This window comes from Saccostrea echinata, unplaced genomic scaffold (genome assembly GCF_033153115.1).
Source record: "Saccostrea echinata isolate AGI-Se365-2 ecotype Australia unplaced genomic scaffold, CSIRO_AGI_Sech_v1 ptg000001l, whole genome shotgun sequence".
Lineage (NCBI taxonomy): Eukaryota > Metazoa > Mollusca > Bivalvia > Ostreida > Ostreidae > Saccostrea > Saccostrea echinata.
Window position 1 is genome coordinate 43,722,623 of NW_026889750.1, and position 21,429 is coordinate 43,744,051.

General features: G+C 35.0%; 4 protein-coding genes across 4 annotated transcripts in view; 2 read left to right on the forward strand and 2 right to left on the reverse strand.

Annotated features, from left to right (window-relative positions):
- The window catches only part of LOC133192211 (phospholipid scramblase 1-like), an 89,701-nt gene extending 76,357 nt beyond the window's left edge, over positions 1-13,344 (forward strand). The window contains exon 10 of the mRNA XM_061328197.1: positions 13,335-13,344. The gene's annotated coding sequence lies outside the window, so the exon portion shown is untranslated. The remainder of the gene's footprint in view (positions 1-13,334) is intronic.
- Positions 1,139-10,051, forward strand: LOC133192167 (endoplasmic reticulum-Golgi intermediate compartment protein 1-like). The gene is made up of 9 exons (XM_061328117.1): positions 1,139-1,241; positions 1,990-2,124; positions 2,275-2,366; positions 2,545-2,669; positions 3,031-3,144; positions 3,388-3,442; positions 3,638-3,738; positions 5,346-5,468; positions 7,110-10,051. The coding sequence occupies exons 1-9, from the start codon at positions 1,222-1,224 to the stop codon at positions 7,215-7,217; spliced, it is 873 nt and encodes a 290-aa protein (XP_061184101.1). The 5' UTR covers positions 1,139-1,221; the 3' UTR covers positions 7,218-10,051.
- Positions 10,116-11,111, reverse strand: LOC133197691 (membrane progestin receptor alpha-like). Its single transcript, XM_061333840.1, has one exon. The coding sequence runs from the start codon at positions 11,109-11,111 to the stop codon at positions 10,116-10,118; it is 996 nt and encodes a 331-aa protein (XP_061189824.1).
- Positions 13,345-16,282: 2,938 nt separating the features above from the next.
- LOC133179829 (membrane progestin receptor alpha-like) lies at positions 16,283-19,152 on the reverse strand. Its single transcript, XM_061314522.1, has 2 exons — positions 18,982-19,152; positions 16,283-17,974 (listed from the first exon to the last, which is right to left on the reverse strand). Exons 1-2 carry the CDS (start codon positions 18,982-18,984, stop codon positions 16,988-16,990), a joined length of 990 nt encoding a protein of 329 aa, XP_061170506.1. The 5' UTR covers positions 18,985-19,152; the 3' UTR covers positions 16,283-16,987.
- Positions 19,153-21,429: the final 2,277 nt, after the last annotated feature.

Sequence of the window (21,429 nt, forward strand, 5' to 3'; positions counted from 1 at the left end):
TACATTAAATACTATTGGATTACATTTAGTAATGTGAAATTTAAAGAAAATAAAGGCTCCAGGATTTTTCCAAAGAAAAATCCTCTGGTACATTTGCAGAAATTCTTTGACAAGAAAAGGGGGTTAAATTAAGTCACTTTTGTACATTTTTCTTGATATGATTCGACTTACGAGGGGTCCCAGTCTCCGAAGGAAGGGGGGAGTAACTTTTTGGTTCCCTTACTTCTGTACAATTTTCCCGGCCAACTCTGAAAATTGTAAAAGTGAGGGGGTGGGGGGGTGGGGGTTGCGGGCTCCCACTGGATTCGCTATTGAAAATGATCCATAAGGTGCACAATGCTAGCCCAATTCGCGTTATTATTTAAAAGGATACACTGAACACGAAAGCGTTCTAATTCTATGGTATTTGTATGCATTCAGAGTGACTGATGTGCCCTTGAATCTAAAAAATAAAATAAGAATTTTTAAAAAAAGTCGTATTTCAATATACATAAAAAAGAAAAGGTACTTTTTTAGTACATACATTTACGATTGATTTAAAAAATAAATAAATTAATTAAAAAAAACAGAACTGCTTCTTTCAGCGATTTTCGATTTTTAGTAATAAAATCAATGTATTTAGACATACCAGTCTGATTAAAATCAAACCTTCGCTTCACGCGACAGTCAAAATAAAAAGTAGCTAGCGAAGGTTTGATTTTAACCAGACTGTTAGACATACATTCAAAAACACACAATACACAAAATTCACCAACCTGAAACCGAGCCCCTATGTTCATCAATACATCTTTGTCTTTGAACATTTAATGGCTGGTACCGCATATTGAAAACGAGGGAAATAAACTCAAGTTTTACACCTTTATACATTTAAAAAAAAATGTTCTATTACTTTGTTGCGGTTCCTTAATTGAAAGATTAGCTTGCCTATCTAGTTCGAAAAAGAGGGTGTCTGCATAAATCTATTCTTTTTTTTAAGTTTTTGTTTAAGTTTTGTAAGCGTCCGTGTATTTTCCCCCTCAGATTCCTAAAATTATTAAAAAGAGAGAGTTGGTACTCCCTGCAAGACTATTTATTTTGTGGTCGGAGTTGTTAAAGTCGAGCGTTACCGATTTCCGTACTACATTGAGCTAATCACAAGTGCGTTTCCGGTTCCGTTGTAAACCTTTCACGTTGGCATATCCCAAGGCAGCTGTTGCTCTAATGTTGTAGAATTTTTGCAAGATGCAGTTCGACATTAGAAGGTATTTTAAAACTTTTCTGATGTTTTATTTAGAGAGTGAAAGTAATGCACGTCGGTATGAAAAAAATTTAGGTAGATTCTCTCGTCGATGTGACCGATTGATTGACAGGTTATGAACTAAAAAGCTTGCAAAAGTTTTTTTCATCAACAAATCAAAGTTAGCAAAAAGTCAGTTTGCGTAGCATTCTGCATAAAGAATTAGCTGGGACACAATTTGACCTGTTTTCACTTCTTAGATTGTTACTCAGCTACAACTTTCTCTTTTATTGCAATCACAGGTACCTGGGTCTTGGTTTATAAATATATTTACCTATTGATATGTAAAACGAGTTAAGTATGCAAGCTCCATAATGGCGTCTGTTCCACTTGCAAGCGAGTGGTTAAGATGCAATTACAGAGCAAGCATACCTTTATTCATAGGTAAACATGTTCATGAACGAAGACCCATGTACCTGTGATTGCAAATGGTTATAATAAGTAAATGTTTTGCAGGGGCATATGGTTGGGATCAACTGCCCAAATGGGATATATTAACTTGTTTGGGATGTAATATCACAAATGGAATATAAAACATTTTATGGAATATATAAATGCAAAAAGTGAAGACAATTTATTGTTCTAACCATTGTGCCAATCTGCATAAACACAGGCCAGAACAGAAGAACCATTAACCTAGATTGTTTTGAAATACTTGATACATAACATGTTTGTGTGCTCATTTTTGTTATTAATTATTTTTTGTATTTCAGATTTGACATTTACAGAAAGGTTCCCAAGGATCTGACCCAGCCTACATTAACGGGAGCCTGCATCTCCATCTGCAGTGTTCTTTTCATTCTGTTTCTCTTTCTCTCGGAGCTTTCACTTTTCATCTCCCATGATGTGTAAGTCTTGAATCGTTTTATGCTATTGTTAAATTTGTTGTACTGACAGACCACCTGTTCTCCGACACTTTTTCTTTCAGTTTTTCAGTATGATAAAACTTTCTCAAGCATTTGAATCAACCTTTATAGTCTACTAAATATTTATTGTAGAGTCAGTGAATTAACAGTGGAGGATCCTGTGAAACATTCTGAGAAAATTCCTGTCTTCATCAACCTTACTTTACCCAAGTTGAACTGTAAATGTAAGTCAAACAGCACATTTAACCCTTGCAACAAAATAATGCATGATAAATTATGAAATAGGGATTTTTTTTAAGGTAAATGAATCAGTATTACTTTGAGATTTATCGATAGGTATTAAGTCTAACTTAATCAGATGAATATTATGGACTCACTGTTTGAAATGATTTCTGATTTAAGATCTAGGACTTGACATACAAGATGATATGGGAAGGCATGAAGTGGGTTTTCAAGACAATACTCAAAAGTTTGATGTCGATGGGGGGACAGGGTGCCGAATGGAATCCCACTTCCTCATCAACAAAGTAAATATGAGCGGACAGATAACTCATCTTTTATTTGAATTTGATTTTTATCTTTTATTATAAAAATTGATGATTGTTGTTATAAATTCAGTTTCATGAAATGAGTATCATCAAAGTTATTCTTTCTATAACTTGTAATGCATCAGTATTGTTTGGCATTGGTAATACCAAGTCATGTTTAACTTCAATTTCTAAACAATGATCCCCCTAGTATTAAGTTATGAAGTGTTCTGAAGTTACTGCTGTATGATACACCAGTATACCATATCTTAACAAAACAGAGGGGAGTACTTTCTTATTAGATGGCATTGCTGCTGAAAAGAAATGTTTCCTTAAATTTTGAGTTTTTCTCCATTAACAGGTGCCTGGTAACTTCCATGTCTCGACACACTCTGCGGAACAACAGCCAGACAATCCCGACATGACCCATGTGATTCACAAAGTCCGGTTTGGAATGGATCTACAAGAAGGAAAGGTATGGTTGGCAAGATAAATTGAAGTATTTTACTGGCTAGTCTATTAAAGGATAGGTTCCATAAGTGTTAGCGTATAACACTGTACTGAGTTAAAAAGAAGAAAGACTAGATTTGGGAATTTACATTCACTGTGATGGACAGATCAGTAATTTATCATCAGACTGATTGAATAAAGCCCTAGGGAAAAAGGTTACCATGAAGAATGGACAAGTATTTCATCAAGTTTTGATTGCTTATTTCAGGATGTTTCTGGATCCTTTAACCCAATGGAAGGCCTGGATAAGACCAAGTCACAAGGTTAGAACAGGGGTCATAAAAATGAAGATTACCGGTATTACCTATCCAAATGAAAGAAGTGTTTGTATATAGTAATTGTTTTTAGGTAACTTCAAAGAGAGGGAAAGAGTGTTCCCCATTTGTCTTCATCTAAAATGAGTAATTGCATGAAAAATCTGAATATTTTGTATTAAACTACATTTTACATTATTACAGCAATAGCCACACATGATTACATTGTGAAAATCGTCCCTTCTGTATATGAAGATTCAAGAGGAAACTTGCGATATCCATACCAGTACACATACTCCTATAGGGTAAGTCCTACTCTAAATACTAATCCACATACTGCTATAGGGTAAGTCCCACTCTGAATACTAATCCACATACTGCTATAGGGTAAATCCAGTTCTTAGTACCAGTAACATACTCCCATAGGGTAAGTCCAACTCAGACTACCAGTAACATACTCCCATAGTCTAAGTCCAACTCTGACTAGTAACTTACTCCTATAGGATAAGTCCAATTCTTAATACAGTACATATACTCCTAAAGGATAAGACCAATTCTGGATATATATACTCTTGCAGGGCTAGTGTAATACAAATATCCTTGATAGAGGAGATCCAATACATAAGATCCTGTAGAGTTAGTTCATTAGACTTATTCTTACAGGGTTAGTCCAGTAAATGTACTCCTGTGGGTAAGTTCAAAACATATATGCTTATACGGTAAGTCCAATACACAGACTTATGTAGGATGTATCCTCTGGTGGGACAGTTCTGTTTTATATTACCTGTACACATACTCTGGTGGGATAGATCTATTTTATATTACCTGTACACGTACTCTGGTGGGATAGATCTGTTTTATATTACCAGTACACATACTCTGGTGGGATAGATCTGTTTATATTACCTGAACACATACACTGGTGGGATAGATCTGTTTAATATTACCTGTACACATACTCTGGTGGGATAGTTCTGTTTTATATTACCTGTACACATACTCTGGGGGGATAGGTCTGTTTTATATTATCTGTACACATACTCTGGTGTGATAGTTCTATTTTATATTACCTGTACACATACTCTGGTGGGATAGTTTTTTTTATTTTACCTGTACACATATTTTTGGAGGAATATATCTAGTTTATATTATCTGTACACATACTTTGGTGGGATAGTTCTGTTTTATATTACCTGTACACATACTTTGGTGGGATAGATCTGTTTTATATTTCCTGTACACATACACTGGTGGGATAGATCTGTTTTATATTACCTGTACACATACTCTGGTGGGATAGTTCTATTTTATATTACCTGTACACATACTCTGGTGGGATAGGTCTATTTTATATTACCTGTACACACACTCTGGTGGGATAGGTCTGTTTTATTTTACCTGTACACACACTCTGGTGGGATAGGTCTGTTTTATTTTACCTGTACACATACTCTGGTGGGATAGGTCTGTTTTATTTTAACTGTACACATACTCTGGTGGGATAGGTCTGTTTTATTTTACCTGTACACACACTCAGGTGGGATAGATCTGTTTTGTATTACCTGTACACATACTCTGGTGGGATAGGTCTGTTTTATTTTACCTGTACACACACTCTGGTGGGATAGATCTGTTTTATATTATCTGTACACATACTCTGGTGGGATAGGTCTGTTTTATTTTATCTGTACACATAATCTGGTGGGATAGATCTGTTTTATATTACCTGTATTACCAAGTCTAATTTGGATAAATTAAAAAAATGTCCAGTGCTAACAATTATATGGCATATGCAACAAGTTACGTTAAGTTGCAGTTTTGTCTTCAAATGTATATCTTGCTAAGTTCTGACCATTGTTCCTATTTTCTTGTATATATTAGATTATATAATAACTGTGTTCTGAATTTTTAGGACGTTATTCAGTATGGTCATGGTGGCCGGATGATGCCAGCAATCTGGTTCCGCTACGATCTCAGTCCAATCACAGTCAGATACAAGGAGAAGAGGAAACCCTTCTACACATTCCTTACCACAGTAAGTAATGTTAGTTATCTCGGCTGAGATTTGGCTAGCAGCATCTTCCTTACCACAGTAAGTAATGCTAGTAATCTCGGCTGAGATTCAGCTTTCTACACCTTCCTCACCACAGTAAGTTATTTTAGTTATCTCAGCTGAGATTCAGGTCACTGCACTTTCCTTACCACAGTTAGTAATGCTAGTTATCTCAGTTGAGATTTGGCTGGCTGCACCTTCCTTACCACAGTAAGTAATGCAAGTAATCTCAGCTGAGATTTGGCTGGCTGCACCTTCCTTACCTCAGTAAGTAATGCTAGTAATCTTGGCTGAGATTTGGCTCACTGCACATTCCTTACCACAGTAAGAAATGCCAGTAATCTCGGCAGAGATTTGGCTTGGTTTGTATTTGGACTGATACCTCATGGATACAGGTATCGGGCCAAATATCCAGTGAGCAGAATCTAAGCTGAGATAACTCACATTTTTTTGGTTTTTTACTTCTTTGTTACAACCATGAACAATACCAGATTGCCTATAACAGAAGTGCTCTTTTGAATGTTATATTTTAATGCCTGAAAAATGACAAGGGATATCTTATTAAGAAATTAGTCTTTCTGCTCACAGAGGTTTTACTGACCTGAAGATAATAAATATTGGTAAGGTATCCTTCATTTATCTGTTGGTTTTTAAACATTTTCTCAAAATGTTAAGCCCCAAACATTTTGATCTGATTAAAACAAAACCTACACAGGTGGATAATTATTATTTTTGTTAATTGTATTTAGAAAAAAATGTGAAAATGATTTTAAATTACCGTACTAATTCCACTACAGTTGTGATCTTATTTTGGTAAAACTTGGATACAAGTCGACTAATTCAAGCATCAATTTCTGATTTCCATAAAAGGTGTTGCTTTGGTTACTGAAAATAGAATAATGTTTGAATTTTTTTCAAAATGTACTCCTAAAGTTTTGGTTTGATTTCCATTAAACATTGTATACACTTAGACAACATCACAATACATAATCCTTTTAATGTAAAACTCTTAAGGACCCTCTATACGCTAGAGGAAAAGATTTTTTGGACATTGAGAAAATTATAGTGTGTAAAGTTGTAAATATTGAGCTTATCTATCATATTTTCAACATAGGGTGCCTTGCATTTACCCCCAGTAAAAATGTTCAAAGACAATGAAGTACTGATGAAAAAAAATCACTGTTATTTACTGAAGTGGGCAAAATACCTGCAAATGAAGTGTTCAATGTATTCATCTTGGTCTATAAAAATGTTATGAATGCTTGATTTGAGTATAAATTAATAAACTGTACATTTCAATTTATTTTATTCTTGATCAAAGGGCAGATTACTCTATCAGCATAAAAACACCACAAAATTAGAACTCTTTGGTGTGCAGTGTATAGAGGGCTCTTAAAAGAGAAGAAAATAAGTCCTACAACACATTCAAGCCAGTAGAGCTACTGTCTGATCAGAGACATCTTTGATTAACATGCCCTCTCCAAAGCTTCAGCATTTGTGAAGACAAAGTTCAAATTTTATTATTTTTAACAATATATTTCAAAGAAATTCAATATTTAATTGTATGGATCTGAGAAAAATCAAAACAAAAACACACTGTTTAACCCTAATTTGTTTTTATAGGTTTGTGCTATTGTTGGAGGAACATTCACAGTGGCGGGAATCATTGATTCCTGCATATTCACAGCTGCTGAAGTCTTTAGGAAACTCGAGATCGGAAAACTCAGTTGATCTCGGAGATTACTAGCTTGGGTTACAAATTAACTACATCTAGTCAGACTGAAACACACGACAAATATGGGGTCTTTATTGATGAAATTAACTGCTTATGGGGAACTTTAAAGATGATTTAACAAATAAGAATATCTATTTGTTTTATAAAATGTTATAATTATTTCTGCAATTTAATTTGTTATATTTAATTTACTGAGCAGATTTTGATATCTCTGCATTTTTTTGGTTACATATGTGTGGTTTAGTATTGTCAAAGTATGGTAGATCTAGATCTGAAAATTTTTAGCAAAAGTTTTAATATTATCTGTATGATCTTACTATGGCATGCGGAGACAAATCATTTGGAACACTTTTTTTTTTTAAATTAATGGTTAGTGATTATCTGTGAGTTTATATGCCTGTGAGTATCATTATATCATTAAATTTGTCTTGCCACCACATGAATATGAAATATACATGTATGTATAAATGATGAGAGAATGTACAGTTATGTGGGATTCTTAAAGAAGTCCCTGTATTTTATTTTTAAAAAATGAAAATACTGAAATTTACATGTTTTTGTAATAGATGTATAATATTTTTAGTAATTTTCTTTTCTGCTAGCATAGCTTACATAAATAGTGCCTATATCAATATTGTACCAGGGTATGAATCAGTGTAAATGTAGGTCACTTCCTATAGACAGGTGCTCACATTCCAGCATACAGAAGATATTGTGTATATTCATGTACATATACTTACTTGTTAAAATGTTATTTTGTGGTCTTTTTCTGTTTTCATGCAGGCTTTTGCAGCTTAATCATGTTAATTTATTTGATTGTTTTTTACTTAATTTTACTGAATTATGGTAGGAAATGAAGACCTTCACATACACTCTGGTTTGTTTTCCTTTTGCAGCCAATTACAACCTGTGTGTTCAGTTATCAGTTAAAGTGGGCTCATGTATATGTTTATATACAGTATTTTCTGTTCAGAATCTTATTTTTCCAGATTTATATTTTTATTGCTAGAGATTATTGAGAGTTGAATATATTCAATGTATTTGTTTCTATGGGAGGAATGATTTGGTTTGTAGATTTTATTGCTAAGTTTTGTTTGCAAAAATGAAGGAGATTGCTGACTGTATAAAAGCTAAAAATCAATGAACTTCTACACCATTCTAAATCATCATTTTGAAGAAATTCTTTGAACTTATTGTATTATTGAATTTTTATATCTGATGAGATCTGGACAAATTTTTATTTTATATGATGCTAGCCAGTGTATTAGGTGCTGAAGATTGATGCGTGAGTTGAAGGTTTAAAATAGAGTTTATTGTACAATAATATAATGACATTTCCTATGTTTACTTTAGAAAAAAGATCTTTTATTTTGAATTCTATATTATGAACCTATTGAACTCTATTGTCTTGAATGCCGATATGTTGAACACTAGGGATCATATGTCAAAGCAAGCCCACAATCTAATATTAAAAGTCAAGTGAGGTCAAGTGACCTCAAAGACATCAAATATTTAGATCATTAAACTATAGAAGCTTTGCCATGCTTAATTTGGTCAAGTTTAAGGAAGCAGGTATTTAACTGTCCTTTATGGAATTGATTATTCTTTAAACTCATTGCATCAAAATGTGCAATGAGACTAAGATGTGACTGCATGCCAAAAAAGTTATACTGCTTGTTAAAGTTTAATTAAAATCCCAAACTTCAATTATCATTATCTGCTGTTGTTGATAAAAGTTTACTTTGCCAAAATTGTCCAATATATATGCAGTGAGAGACTGAAATAGGAACATTATTAATGACAAGCTTACATTAGAACAATCAGTATATGTACATGTCAATTCAGGATACATATTGAAGTTTGCTAAGTGAACAAACAAGTGGGAATAAATCCCATTTGAAATTGCACTGTATACAGGGATATTTTTGCCTCTTTTGCCATTGTTGCAAGAGTGCAGATTTAAAATTGGGCAAATTCAAAGAAGACAGCAATTGTGTGAAAGGTCAAAAATAACACAGGGTGAAGATAACCCTGTTTAGGGTATTTGGTTCATTGTCATCATTAAGATTTTTTTTTCCAAGTTTATTGAATTGAGAGGCTTAGACAAATTTTATCAAGGAATGTTAAGATATATGAAATGGTTTCATACAGAGGGGATTCATGGAAGGCTGCTGAATTAAGCTTCTTGTATTTTGACTGAAATAAAAAGCTCTAAAATAAGATTTTGTATAAAAATGTATGTCAGCTGTCTAGATTCCAGTGTTGTTCTGAACATCATACTAAGACTAAGACTAATTACTAAGACTAATTACTAATTTTGTCTCCATTTTGTGATTTTTGTCACAAATAAGTCCCAATATTAAAATGTCATGTCAGACTGTTGATATGCCTCAGAAATATGTACTGGTATCCACATGCTCCAAAAACAAGAGCTCATGCATCAGCAGAACAGATATTGAAATTTTGTATAAGATATATTTTTCAAAAAATGCCTTATTTAATAGATAGAAACTTTTTATCTTCAGAATTTTATTGTGAATCAGCTTTGATTGAGTCTCAGGAATAAAGATATTTTGGATATCTATTTTCATGAGTCAAATTTTAAAAGTATTAAATATTGCCACACATTCTTGTTTTATACTGGTAACACACTGGTAACAAGGTAAAATTTTCTGTACAGTAGAAATTCATTGTTGCGCTTACTGCAAAATTTTCACTGGTGAGTAAAATGGTGTTTATTCTTGGCTTGTCAGTTTATTTTTGGGTACGGGGACCAGTTATTCTATTGTAATTTGTTTGTTGCAATAAAGTTTTTTATTCTACTTGGACATTTTCGTTTACTCTTCTGTTAACCGAGTGGAACAAAACAACAGAAAGGGAGTATGTATATGTTGTTACTTCTGGTCTGTATTGTTATTGTTTTCAGAAAGAAAGAAGTTATGACAAGCACTTTTTCCTTTGAAATGTAAATAAAAACGCTGTATGATAAAGGCATCAACTACCACTATAACGAAAGCGAGGCCGAATGTACTCCAAAACGAGGGCGTTACCCGCGGTAGCCTGATGAAGAGTTTATGGAATAACATGTCCCAGATGACTCCATCCACATGACTTACTGATGCCTGGATCATTAGCAAGTGAAAAATTTGGTGGCTGTTTCCAATGAAGTCAAATGTACCAGGGAAGAAGCGCTCAGGAAGTTTCGCTGAGAAAAAGAACCCTGTGGCGAGCATGTTGAGTATTTGGAAACCATGGTGGTATATTCCCCCAGTTGTCTCGAAATTCAGAATACGGTCCACAATTGGAGTTATAGATGAAAGATACAAAAGACCAACTCCGGCGGCAGGAAGAATGATACGATGTTTAGATAATGGATTAGTTATGACAGCTTTAGAAATAGCACCACAGACACAGCAAAGGATTGCCAGAACTGAGCTGGTGAGTAGTATTCGCCACTGAGTTGTGCTATCAACATTCTTATTTACCGAGTAGTGATGATGGTTCAGAACGGCACCAAATCCAAAGAGACCGATACACGCATAGTCTACCATGAACATACAGCAATTTACGTCTTTTGATTTGTGTGAAAACATGTGAGCAATGCTGCTAGCCAAAAAAGTTGCAAAAAAGGACAGAAGGGCCGTCAGTAGAGGCCAAGTGTATGGGTCATAATGGTCAAAGATCACGGATATCTGGTATATACGCGACGTCATCAGTAACGTGCCCACCACATGTGTCCAGACGTTTAGAGTCTCCACGTTGTTGCAGAAGACGCTGTATAGGTAGAATTTCCATGGTTGGTGAAAGTATCGGTACCCAGTCTCTATGTAGGGTACATGGAAATATGCTGGTACTTGGGATTTGCAGAGGGTTCTTTTGTTTAATTCCATCTATAAATACGAAAGATTTTTTTTTTAGACTTGGCTTAGTGCATATTGATTACACTTGTAGGCACGTAGTATCGGGAGAGGGGGATCGCCCCCTCCTTTTTTTCGGAAATAATTATTTTTACTGCTGATCAAGTATAAAACTATTCATCGAAAAACCCCTTCGCCCACTTTTTGATGCAGTATAGCTATAAGTCCTCCTTGTTCATAAAGTCTTTAACCCCACCCCCACGCCACCCCCTTCCAACACACGGAATGGGATTTTGGAGTTCGAGACAATCCCCCCCCCCCTTTTCAATTTTGCTTGACAAAGATTTTTCAGGTAAGTTGTCAAATACCCCTCCCCCTTTTCAAAAATGATGCTGCGTGCCTCACACATTAATTTCACCAGCAGACAAAGGCATAAAGGCAATCTTCAGAAAAGATTATAGAAATGACATTACTTACCTGGATAAAGGCAAACTGTGACCAGTGTTCTAGCCCTCTGTACTGACATAAATATCTTCTCCCAACGGTATAAGTACCTAGATTTCGTCTAACACCCGGTTAACAGTTGACCGTTACGTCACACCTGCCATCTATACAAGGGTCATTCCTGATACACGAATACCGATCTTTCAGTGACAGGTGAGATGAATCTTGTTTTCTCTTCCTCCAGAAGTGGGTTCTTCACATATGATGACATGAAAAGCACCTCCTCGGGTTGATATGGGTGAGATACAGATTTTGTCATGTATTATTCTCTATTTTTCAACTTTTCTTACAAATCATTTTGTAAAAACAATATGCTAAACTAAAGAACATGGCCATTTGTACAAGTTTGAATTTCCTTTAACCAGTGATGCTTTGTACCTAGTTTGGTTTAAAGACATAACCAATACATACTTTTTGATCAGAATGGTTCATTATGGAACTTTGCTCAAGTGAGTGCAAAACACACCATTACCCATATATATATATATATATATATATATTTTTATTAAAAAGCATATTATTATCGGCCCCTGTAGTCTATATCTTCTTTTAAAAAATTATTAATGGACATCTGTAGCGGGTGATAAATCGTAATTCAATCATATATCACACATCGAGGTGGAACGAAACGCGACCTACATGTAAATCTCATCAAGATAGACTTGTATACATACCAAAAATCAGTAGCCCTTTAAAAAAATGTTACTTTTAACTTTGAAATTTTATAACTCTGTAATTTCTTCGTTTAATAAAGACAATTTTCCACAGAATAACATATCCTATTTAGATGCATAAGATTTTTTATGAACGATTTTCAGGATAATTGGAAAACCTTTATCTTAGTCGTAAGTTATTTTGTGAAAAAATCCACTGGTTAGTGACTGCAAATGATAAAAAAAAAAGTTTGGAAAACTTTTAAACATAATTAAATTCTCCAAAGGCCCTAGCTAATTCCGTCCAATATCATTAAATTCAGCGCTATGTGTTACCAGAGTTTATGTAATGCACTATCTAAATAGTCAGTTCAGACAAAACTAGCCTATGATGCAAACACCATGTTCAATTTTCTTTTGCCAGTATTTTTGATAGTTATTGATAACATTTAACCTGGAACATTTGCATCCAGTTTTTCTAACTTTACAAATTGATACATTTCTTTCTTTTTATGAACAGTTTAGTGCAGTAATATATCATGTACCATACTTTGAAACTTCTCTTTTCACTAGAAAAAAAATTCTATAAAGAAAGATAACTCTTGCTGCTGATGCTTTTTTTTTTTTTTTTTTTTTTTTTTTTTTTTTTTTTTGTGGAGAATGATGACAATATGATGGTCTGACTTAAAAAGCAGCTCTTCGCCATGTTTTAATCTGAGTTTAATATGTTTGACACTGAAAAAAATTAATATTAACTTCATATTTTTAATATAACATTGTGATTATAAATCTCTTCTCTTCCTATTCTCTGTGTTAAATTTTCTTCGTATCACATTCTTTTCCGAAAAAAGCAAACACCGCTTCGTACTTCATATTTTTTTCGTTAAAAAATTTATAGCAGAAAGTCATTAATTAGTCCACAGGAGTTCGCGTACCTATCAATTTAACCGAAATTTTCAGTAAATAAAAAAAATACGTAATACCTATAATAATATTACAGGTATTACGTATTTTTTTTATTTACTAAAACTTTGGTTAAATTGATAGGTACGCGAACTCCTGTGATTAGTCCTTCCCGAGGGGTTCTCAAATGGATGCCAAGCATCATGTACTTTAACATATACAGTTAACCATGTTAAATTTGTGTATATATTTTCGCACAAAGAAATTCAGTTTTAATTAACGTAGAATTACGATTGACACTAATTGTTTTCCTTTGTCAGCCTTTATATGTTTTTGTTTTCTTATAAAGCAGAATTTATTCTAAAACGTCTACGTGAGAAGAAAACTTTCTGTGACCTTCAGTTCGACATTTACATGTACTATAAACCGACATTTAATCAATTAACAATAGATTTTTTGAACTCGATATATATATCCCAGCGAACTCAAAATTAGAGATACCACAAAGACTGCCATATTCCATATTTGGATGTTTTACTGATTATATACTAGTACGTTAAAGACCAACTTACAACTTAACTATATAACAAAATGTGATAACTTGAGCTTTTCCATCGTCATCTTCCCCTATTGAAGCAGTAATATACCATTATCACCTGCATATGGTGGTTTACAAATACAAGGTATCTCTGCGTCGGTATATGTACTGACATACGTCAGGCCATTGTTTTGAATACTTATTTTGACTACTTATTACTCCGTTCACCTGATCAATACAGAGGGCGCGGCGGGTGTGACCGCGTGACAGGGGTTGCTTGTTACTCTTAGACACCTGATCCAACCTTTGGTGTTATCCAGGGATCCGTGTGTTTTTTTTCCTTATTCACTATCCTAGTGTTTAAAAGATTTATGAGATCGATCACTGTTTGTTATTCTCACTTTTACCATAAAGAACTTAGGCTACTGGACCAAAATATATTTTTGCAAATGATTTATTTTTAACGTTGATTAAATTATTATATTTATGCAAATCCGAGGAATTCAGTAACAGTATAATCTCACAGAATCATGAAGATGGCGAGATTTTAGAATTATCTATCATTTGTAAACTTCGTGTACTTATCCAACTTATACCCATAGCCCCCTTTCTAAGGAGGAAATTCTTCAAAGTCATATGTCAGTTTTTAATATTTTTAATATTCCTAACAACCCAAATGAATTTGAATTACCATATTTATATTGGATTCCGAAACTTCATAAAAATCCTTACAAAGATACATAGCGAGTTCCAGTAAATGTTCTAAGAAGCCTCTTTCTTTACTCCTTACTAAAATATTAACAGCAGTGAAGGAGAAACTTCAGGAGTACTGTGCAACAATACTGGTATATTCAAGAAGTGGTGTAAATCAGATGTGGATACTTAAAAATTCCAAGGAACTTTTGGGAAATTTGAAATCACAAAATTTTACCAAAGTCAATAGCATAAATACTTAAACGACTTTTCAACTCTATATACAACCATTCCCCACGATAAATTAAAGTCCAGACTTTTTGACATCATTGACAGCTGCTTTTTCAATTCCCATGGGTACCAATTGCGACCCGTTGTTAGCACCTATTTTTGTATTCATATACCGGATAAAGCAGAATTTATTCAAAACCTTATACATGAGAAAAAGAAATCTCTTGCTGTAGCTTCAACTCGACATTTAGATATATCGACGACGTACTATCAGTTAACAATAGTTATTTCCATTCATATGTCGACACGATATATCCCAGTGAGCTCGAAATAAAAGATACCACCGAGTCTGACACATCTGTTTCATATTTGGATGTTTTACTACAAAAAGACGTTAATAGTAATCTAAAACAAAGCTTTATGATAAACATGATGACTTTAGCTATTCAATCGTCAACTTCCCTTACTTATGCAGCAATATACCATTACGAGGTGTGTATCTCTCAGTTGATTCGATACGCAAGAGCATTGTCTACGTATGAAGAATTTCTAAAACGAGGTAACTTATTGACAGGTTGATGAAACAAAAATATCAACAGTCTCTTTTATAGTCATCATTTCGTAAGTTCTATGGTCGATACAATGACCTTGTCACCAAATACAATCTATCATTAAGTCATATGCTGACTGGCGTTTTTAGACCATTATTGCATTATTATTATTATCTTATATAATAATACATGTATTATATTATTATTATCATTATTGAATTGTCGACGGATTTTTCCCGATCATGACAAGGAGTACACGGCGGGTGTGGCCGGTTGGAGGGGATGCTCACTCCTCCATGGCACCTGATCTTTTGGAGGCCCGTGTTTGCTCTGCTCCCGTTTTGTATTGTTTTAATGGACTATGAGATCGAATACTGTTCGTTATCTCCGTATTTCATCCTAAGTTCTTTTGTAAAAGAGGGACCTGACGAAGAAAACAAATCTGAAGAAAAGTGGTGAGAGATTACCATGGTTGCATCATTTGCCTACCGATGCTCTTCTGAAACTGTTAAAACATTTTGACAAAAAAGAATGTCGAAAATGTGTACTGTTTTGAACTGCAGAGGAAGAACAATATAAGATAAGGTTTTCTTTGTCGACGGATTTTTCCGTTATTACCCGATCATGACAAGGAGCACACGGCGGGTGTGACCGGTCGGCAGGGATGCTCAATCGTCCATGACACCTGATCCCACCTCTGATGTTTTTGAGGTCCGTGTTTGCTCTGCTCGAAAATTTGTATTGTTTAATGGACTTTTGAGCTTGAATACTGTTCGTTATCTCCATACATTTCATTTGATGACTTTTTGCATTATCTATTAAACGCCCCTCGTACTTTTATTTCTTTAGACTTGGGGTATGACAGCTAAGAAAATGTTTGCAAATGAATAACATATTGTGTATCATCGCCATTAATGAATAAACAACATTTTATGTTGCCTCTTACTGCACTGGTTCAATTATTCTCCCCTAATCCACCCCAACTGATGTACCTAATTCTGTGTTTACAACCATCAAGAACATTTACTAAAACAATTTGCACCTTTTCAAATTGAATTAGATTCTGTTGTACAAGTAGAAAAAGAAAAGAATGTCATCGAGGTAAAAATTTAATCAACAAGTAATAAAAAATATACGAACCGTTGTATATAAAAGAAACCATCAAAGTTTTTTATTACACATTTCGTTGCATTACACATGTTAGTAAAATTGCACAACATGATGTGGCATACTGAAAGACTTTACAGGGCTTGAGTACGCGTAACTATACTTGCGTACTGTAGAATATAATATATGTTACATTTTGGCAAGTGTAGACCAGATCCAATTTTAGTAATAATTGTTTACAAATGAGACATTCAACAAATGAGTATCTGAAAAACTCTAAGCCTATGTATCAGAAAATTATAACGACACACCAGAAATTACTCTCTACGTATCAATCATCTCCTCTAGTCATTGGTGACGATCCGCTCCTATTTTCTTTGTAAAAAGTGGACCGTCACTCCCTTGGCCAGCGAAGATGTGTGTCCATGTGCGTGATGGAACATTCTAATATGGTCCGTCGGCAGACTAGTCAGTCGTCATGCAGTTACTGGAAAGAATGATGCCGAAAATTGAGGACACGTTAGCCATGTTGGATTTCAATGTCAGATTACCACTTTTCCAAGGCGAGCAAGGGAAATGTGAAGGAACAGGGGTAATTTGCTGTGCTACTGTTCTTGACTTAAAATTCTGAACAGAGTATAGAGAGGTAGACTAAAAAACAAACCAATGGTCGGAAATTAACTCAGCTCCAATATTGCTGGCTAAAAGTCGAACCATTGGTTGAAATGCTTATGTCTTCGCCTTCAGTTCATTGGAATTTGGATCTTGTTTCAAACATCTCTTTTTAAATCTAGAATGAAAATAGTTCATAGTCAGTATGTCTGCTAAACAGATAAGAGCAATGATTCCAAATATGTTCCAAAGGGAGGGTGGAGGCCGACGGACTACGAACGTCTGTCGAAAGTTAATGTCCCAGACGACGCCGTCCACGTGACTCTGTGTACACAAGACGAACAGAATATGAAAGATCTGATGGCTGTTCCCTATGAAGTCAAAAGTCCCCGGTGAGAGACGTTCCGGAAGTTTTGTAGAATAGAAGAAGCAGACGCCAATCATACTAGCCATCTGTTTGAGGTGGTGAGCGATTCCATCCGTCCACTCTGAGTTCCAGATCCTGTGAAGAATTGGAATGTTGGACAAAAGATATATTGCACCTAGACCTGAAACTATTAAGGCTGTCCGTCGTTTGGAATGGAGATCATGAACTATAGCTTTGGACATCGACCCAAAAGCAGTACTAAGTACAGCAAGTATTGAACCGAAGTAAAACACGTTCCTTAGAAGGACAGATTCCAAGAAACACTGATCCAAGGAATAATAGTAGTGAGTTAGTATGGTGCCATATCCATAGAGACCGATACATGCAAAGTCTGCCATAAACATACAACAGTTAACTTCCATAGATTTGTGCGAAAACAAATGCGCGGTACTACTCGTCACAAACATGGCCGTAAAAGAGAGAACCGCTGCTAAAAGGGGCCACATGTAGGGGTCACTAAGGTCAAAGTTGACGGATATTTGGTATAGACGTGACGTCATCAGCAGCGTGCCAACCACATGTGTCCAAACGTTTAGAGTCTCCATATTGTTGTAAAAGATGCTGTAGAGGTAGAATTTCCATGGCTGGTGAATATAGCGGTAACCCGTCTCAATGTATGGCACGTGGAAATAGGCGGGCACCCGGGATTTATGGAGGGTCTTTTTGTACAGCTCGCCCTGAAACATACAAATACTTAATCAATAATTATAAAATATTTATAAAGAAACGTTTTTCAACATACGTTACATTAAGGCCAATATTTACAGGCCTGAATAGGGAGCTCTTATTGTCAAAAGGGGGGAGAGGAGCGAGGGTAGTACGTTCTGAGATGAAGATTTGGGTGCATGAACAGTGCTCTATGGCATCTTGATAAAAATGTATGCTTAACAACCCAATTTACCAAAATCTCCCCTTTTTCGAAAAGGGGGGGGTTACATTTTGTGTTGTAGTGTTGTAGTTGGGGAAGGGGCGTAAAGCTAGCGAATATAGTCCAGTGGGACACCGGTACCACCACCATATAGGTTTGATTAACACAATTACTTGTTAACTACAAACCATCGATTACCCGAATCCACCCAAAGGCAACAAATATTGACTTACGGTTACATGTAGGCGGATCACAGTGGGATATGTCGCTTTATTCATGTTATGTCAGTGCTAGATTGATCGATTTCTGTGATACAGTTACTGATTTTTATATATACGGACTTCAATTTCCGCATTTGTCATTTTTACATGAAATGCTGATATAGCTTAAATATGGAACGAAATGTAAATGAAAACATAATTTTTAGTTGCACACTCATGTACATATGATAATGAAGGAAAAAAATCTTCCTGACATTTACATTCATCGTTGTTCATCCATTACAGTATAGCCGTGTAAAATATTATTAACCATGGTTGAGAAAGCTTAAAGTTATTCAACGAATGCCCAGTGAATGTATGTGAAAAACTGAACACCCTGTCCACTACTAAGCATAAAACCTACCCCTATCATAACAAAAATGTTAAAGGACGGGGGCAGGACGATACGTTTATTTAGTCGTAGTAGCGACACATTCCTAGCATTCCAAAAACTTGTCAATTAAAAAAAAAACAAAACAAAACACTATATCACTCCATAAGGTGCCGAGAGTACCTTCAGTTAAATAACAAAGCAACAGTACTTAGATATACGTACCATGAGATCGTGCACGCACCTTGTCCCCACCTGACGACGTCGGTGTTCCTTGGCGGCCTTTTAAAACCCGTGTAGATAAAACACTCTGTACATGTAGGCATTCTACAATGTACAAGTTTAGCCCGAGGTCTGTGCCCTTATATTATGTACGTACAATCTACTGATGTTGTATGCGGGTACGGAAGTTCCTTATTGACAGATGATTGGTTTCTTATGTAGGTAAATTACATACCACCTTTCATATATAGCACCAAGCATATAGGCGTGGATCCTTTATTTGTTGAGTCAGATAAAAAACATAAATTTTCCGGAAAGTTAAACATATAAACTGCGGATCATATGAATAGAGAAAAGGGGTTATTTTAAAGAACTAGTCAACAGAGTGTAAAATATTCAGACCAAATTTAACTGCATGGTTGACCGTTTCGTTAAACCACTGGAAAATTTAACACAAGAGAAATACATACAATGATACATCGTAAAGTTTGTTTTTAAAATAAGGATTATAGGATAGTTAAAATTTCACATAGACGCACACAAGCTTTGGAAGCTATTTTACCTGTAAGAATCTGGTTGTTTCATCCTTGTAGGACTTTTGCTATTAATTTAGAAGCATCAAGAATATATTAACAAAATGCAAGGGGAAAAAAGAAAAAAAAATTAAACAGAGCAATATCAATGCTTTCATTTGTAGCAAATAGTATTATCCATTTGTACGTTTAATGGCGTTTACACGCATTGAATAATAGTTTATTGAAACAGGAATGGAAGAGAGCGCGGCCAGGATTCGAACCTGATCAGGCAGAACTTCTAGACTGGTGCTCTTGTACTAAGTGACGGTTAACAATCTTACCTGACCGCCACATTCTTCCCTCCGTAATTGCCATCTTTCATCCTTGGCAGAGTTTTTTCACCTGCCTATGTTTACTATAGTTATCTATATATCGGCAAAATTATTGGGGGGGGGGGCACTGCCCCCCCCCCCCCCCGTGCCCCCCGGTTCCTACGGCCATGAAAAAGAAATAAAACCATCCTTATTTAATGCTATTGAATATAGACGGACAAGTTTGTGTTAAATCATCGATCCCAGAAATGGAGGGGGAGGAGGGTTAAAATGATTTATTGGCTTGTCCTTCTAAGGAAACTCCACGGAGATAACATTTTCTTTTTTCTTTTATGTCTTGTGGATTAAACTGAATTCGTTTACGTTCTCATTCCTTTCTAAACTGCAATTTGCATACAACTGATAATGAGAAATCTAATTATTATTAAGGATTACAATAAATAATTTTTTTAAGCATCTCCGATGTCTAACCGACCCCATAAAAATAATGCTTTTTATGAATAAAAAGTCTATTTGTATTCTAATGAATGGGTTTAAACCAGAGCATTTTAAAGGGAAAGACTAGCTCCAGAGTAGAATATTCTTCAGAGGGGGGAAAGTTCGCTGTAAATAAGGCTGGGTGCTGGTGAAAACATCAAACAGAGGAAGTCCCACTCTTTTAAGTTTAACAGAGACACTTTCACTTAAGATTGAGACTATATAAAGAGAAAGTCTCTTCAAGTTGACAAAAAATGTTACAAAATTGGAAAGAGAAGGGTTATATAATCACTTGTATCATGGCCGTAGGAACCAGAGGGGCGTGCCCCCCGCAATAATTTTGCTGACATATAGATTACTATAGAAAACCCCCAACTAAAAAAGTATGGCTGTAACCCCCCCCCCCCCAACTCTAATTGTTTCCTACGGGCCTGCTGTGTATCCGACCGAATAATTGTTTCCCTGATAGATCTCATCACAATATATTTTACTCTGTTGACTATTTTGTAGATCACAGTGGGAATGGGTGATATTTTCATTTGTCAAGGACAGGTATTGACTTAATTTGACTAAAAGATATGACCTTGATACGACCTAACTACATCAAACTTTACTGAATGAAGTGCGGAGGCTGTAAACAAACGTACGTAATCTAAACTAAACAACAGCTATTAATACATGTATAATAATACATAATTTATGTAAATGTAGAATTATTTAATTTACATTTATATGTTAGTTTTTGTTTGTTTGTTTGTTTGTTTTTTTTAATACGTTCTATTTCCACTTTGGAAGAGTTATACTTCTTAGTGCGCTCTTTTGTGAAAAAGTCGGAAAAGGTACAAATCTCGCGGGATTTCTGGGACAAACGTAACATAAACATGTAATATGTTGAATGTCGATGAACAATTCCTAAGAAAATGCAAATGAAATATTTTATTGTTGTGGACTTTATGTACATCAAGAGTAGGAATGGCAACAATATCAATTTATATCTATTGTTGATCACATGTATCTATTTATCGTATGGTACATCTAAATACAATATACATGCCTCGGAAATGTCGTATTTTTTATTAATGGATGATAAATTTAGGGCTCTCGCTCTCTTACATACTGAGTATGTC

Bases quoted from the DNA above. Each gene is read 5' to 3' on its own strand.
- LOC133197691 (XM_061333840.1), bottom strand. From the start codon at position 11,111: ATGGAATTAAACAAAAGAACCCTCTGCAAATCCCAAGTACCAGCATAT.
- LOC133192167 (XM_061328117.1), top strand. From the start codon at position 1,222: ATGCAGTTCGACATTAGAAG. The intron at 1,242-1,989 runs GTATTTTAAAAC...TTTGTATTTCAG, and splicing joins ATGCAGTTCGACATTAGAAG to ATTTGACATTTACAGAAAGG. The intron at 3,443-3,637 runs GTTAGAACAGGG...ACATTATTACAG, and splicing joins GGATAAGACCAAGTCACAAG to CAATAGCCACACATGATTAC.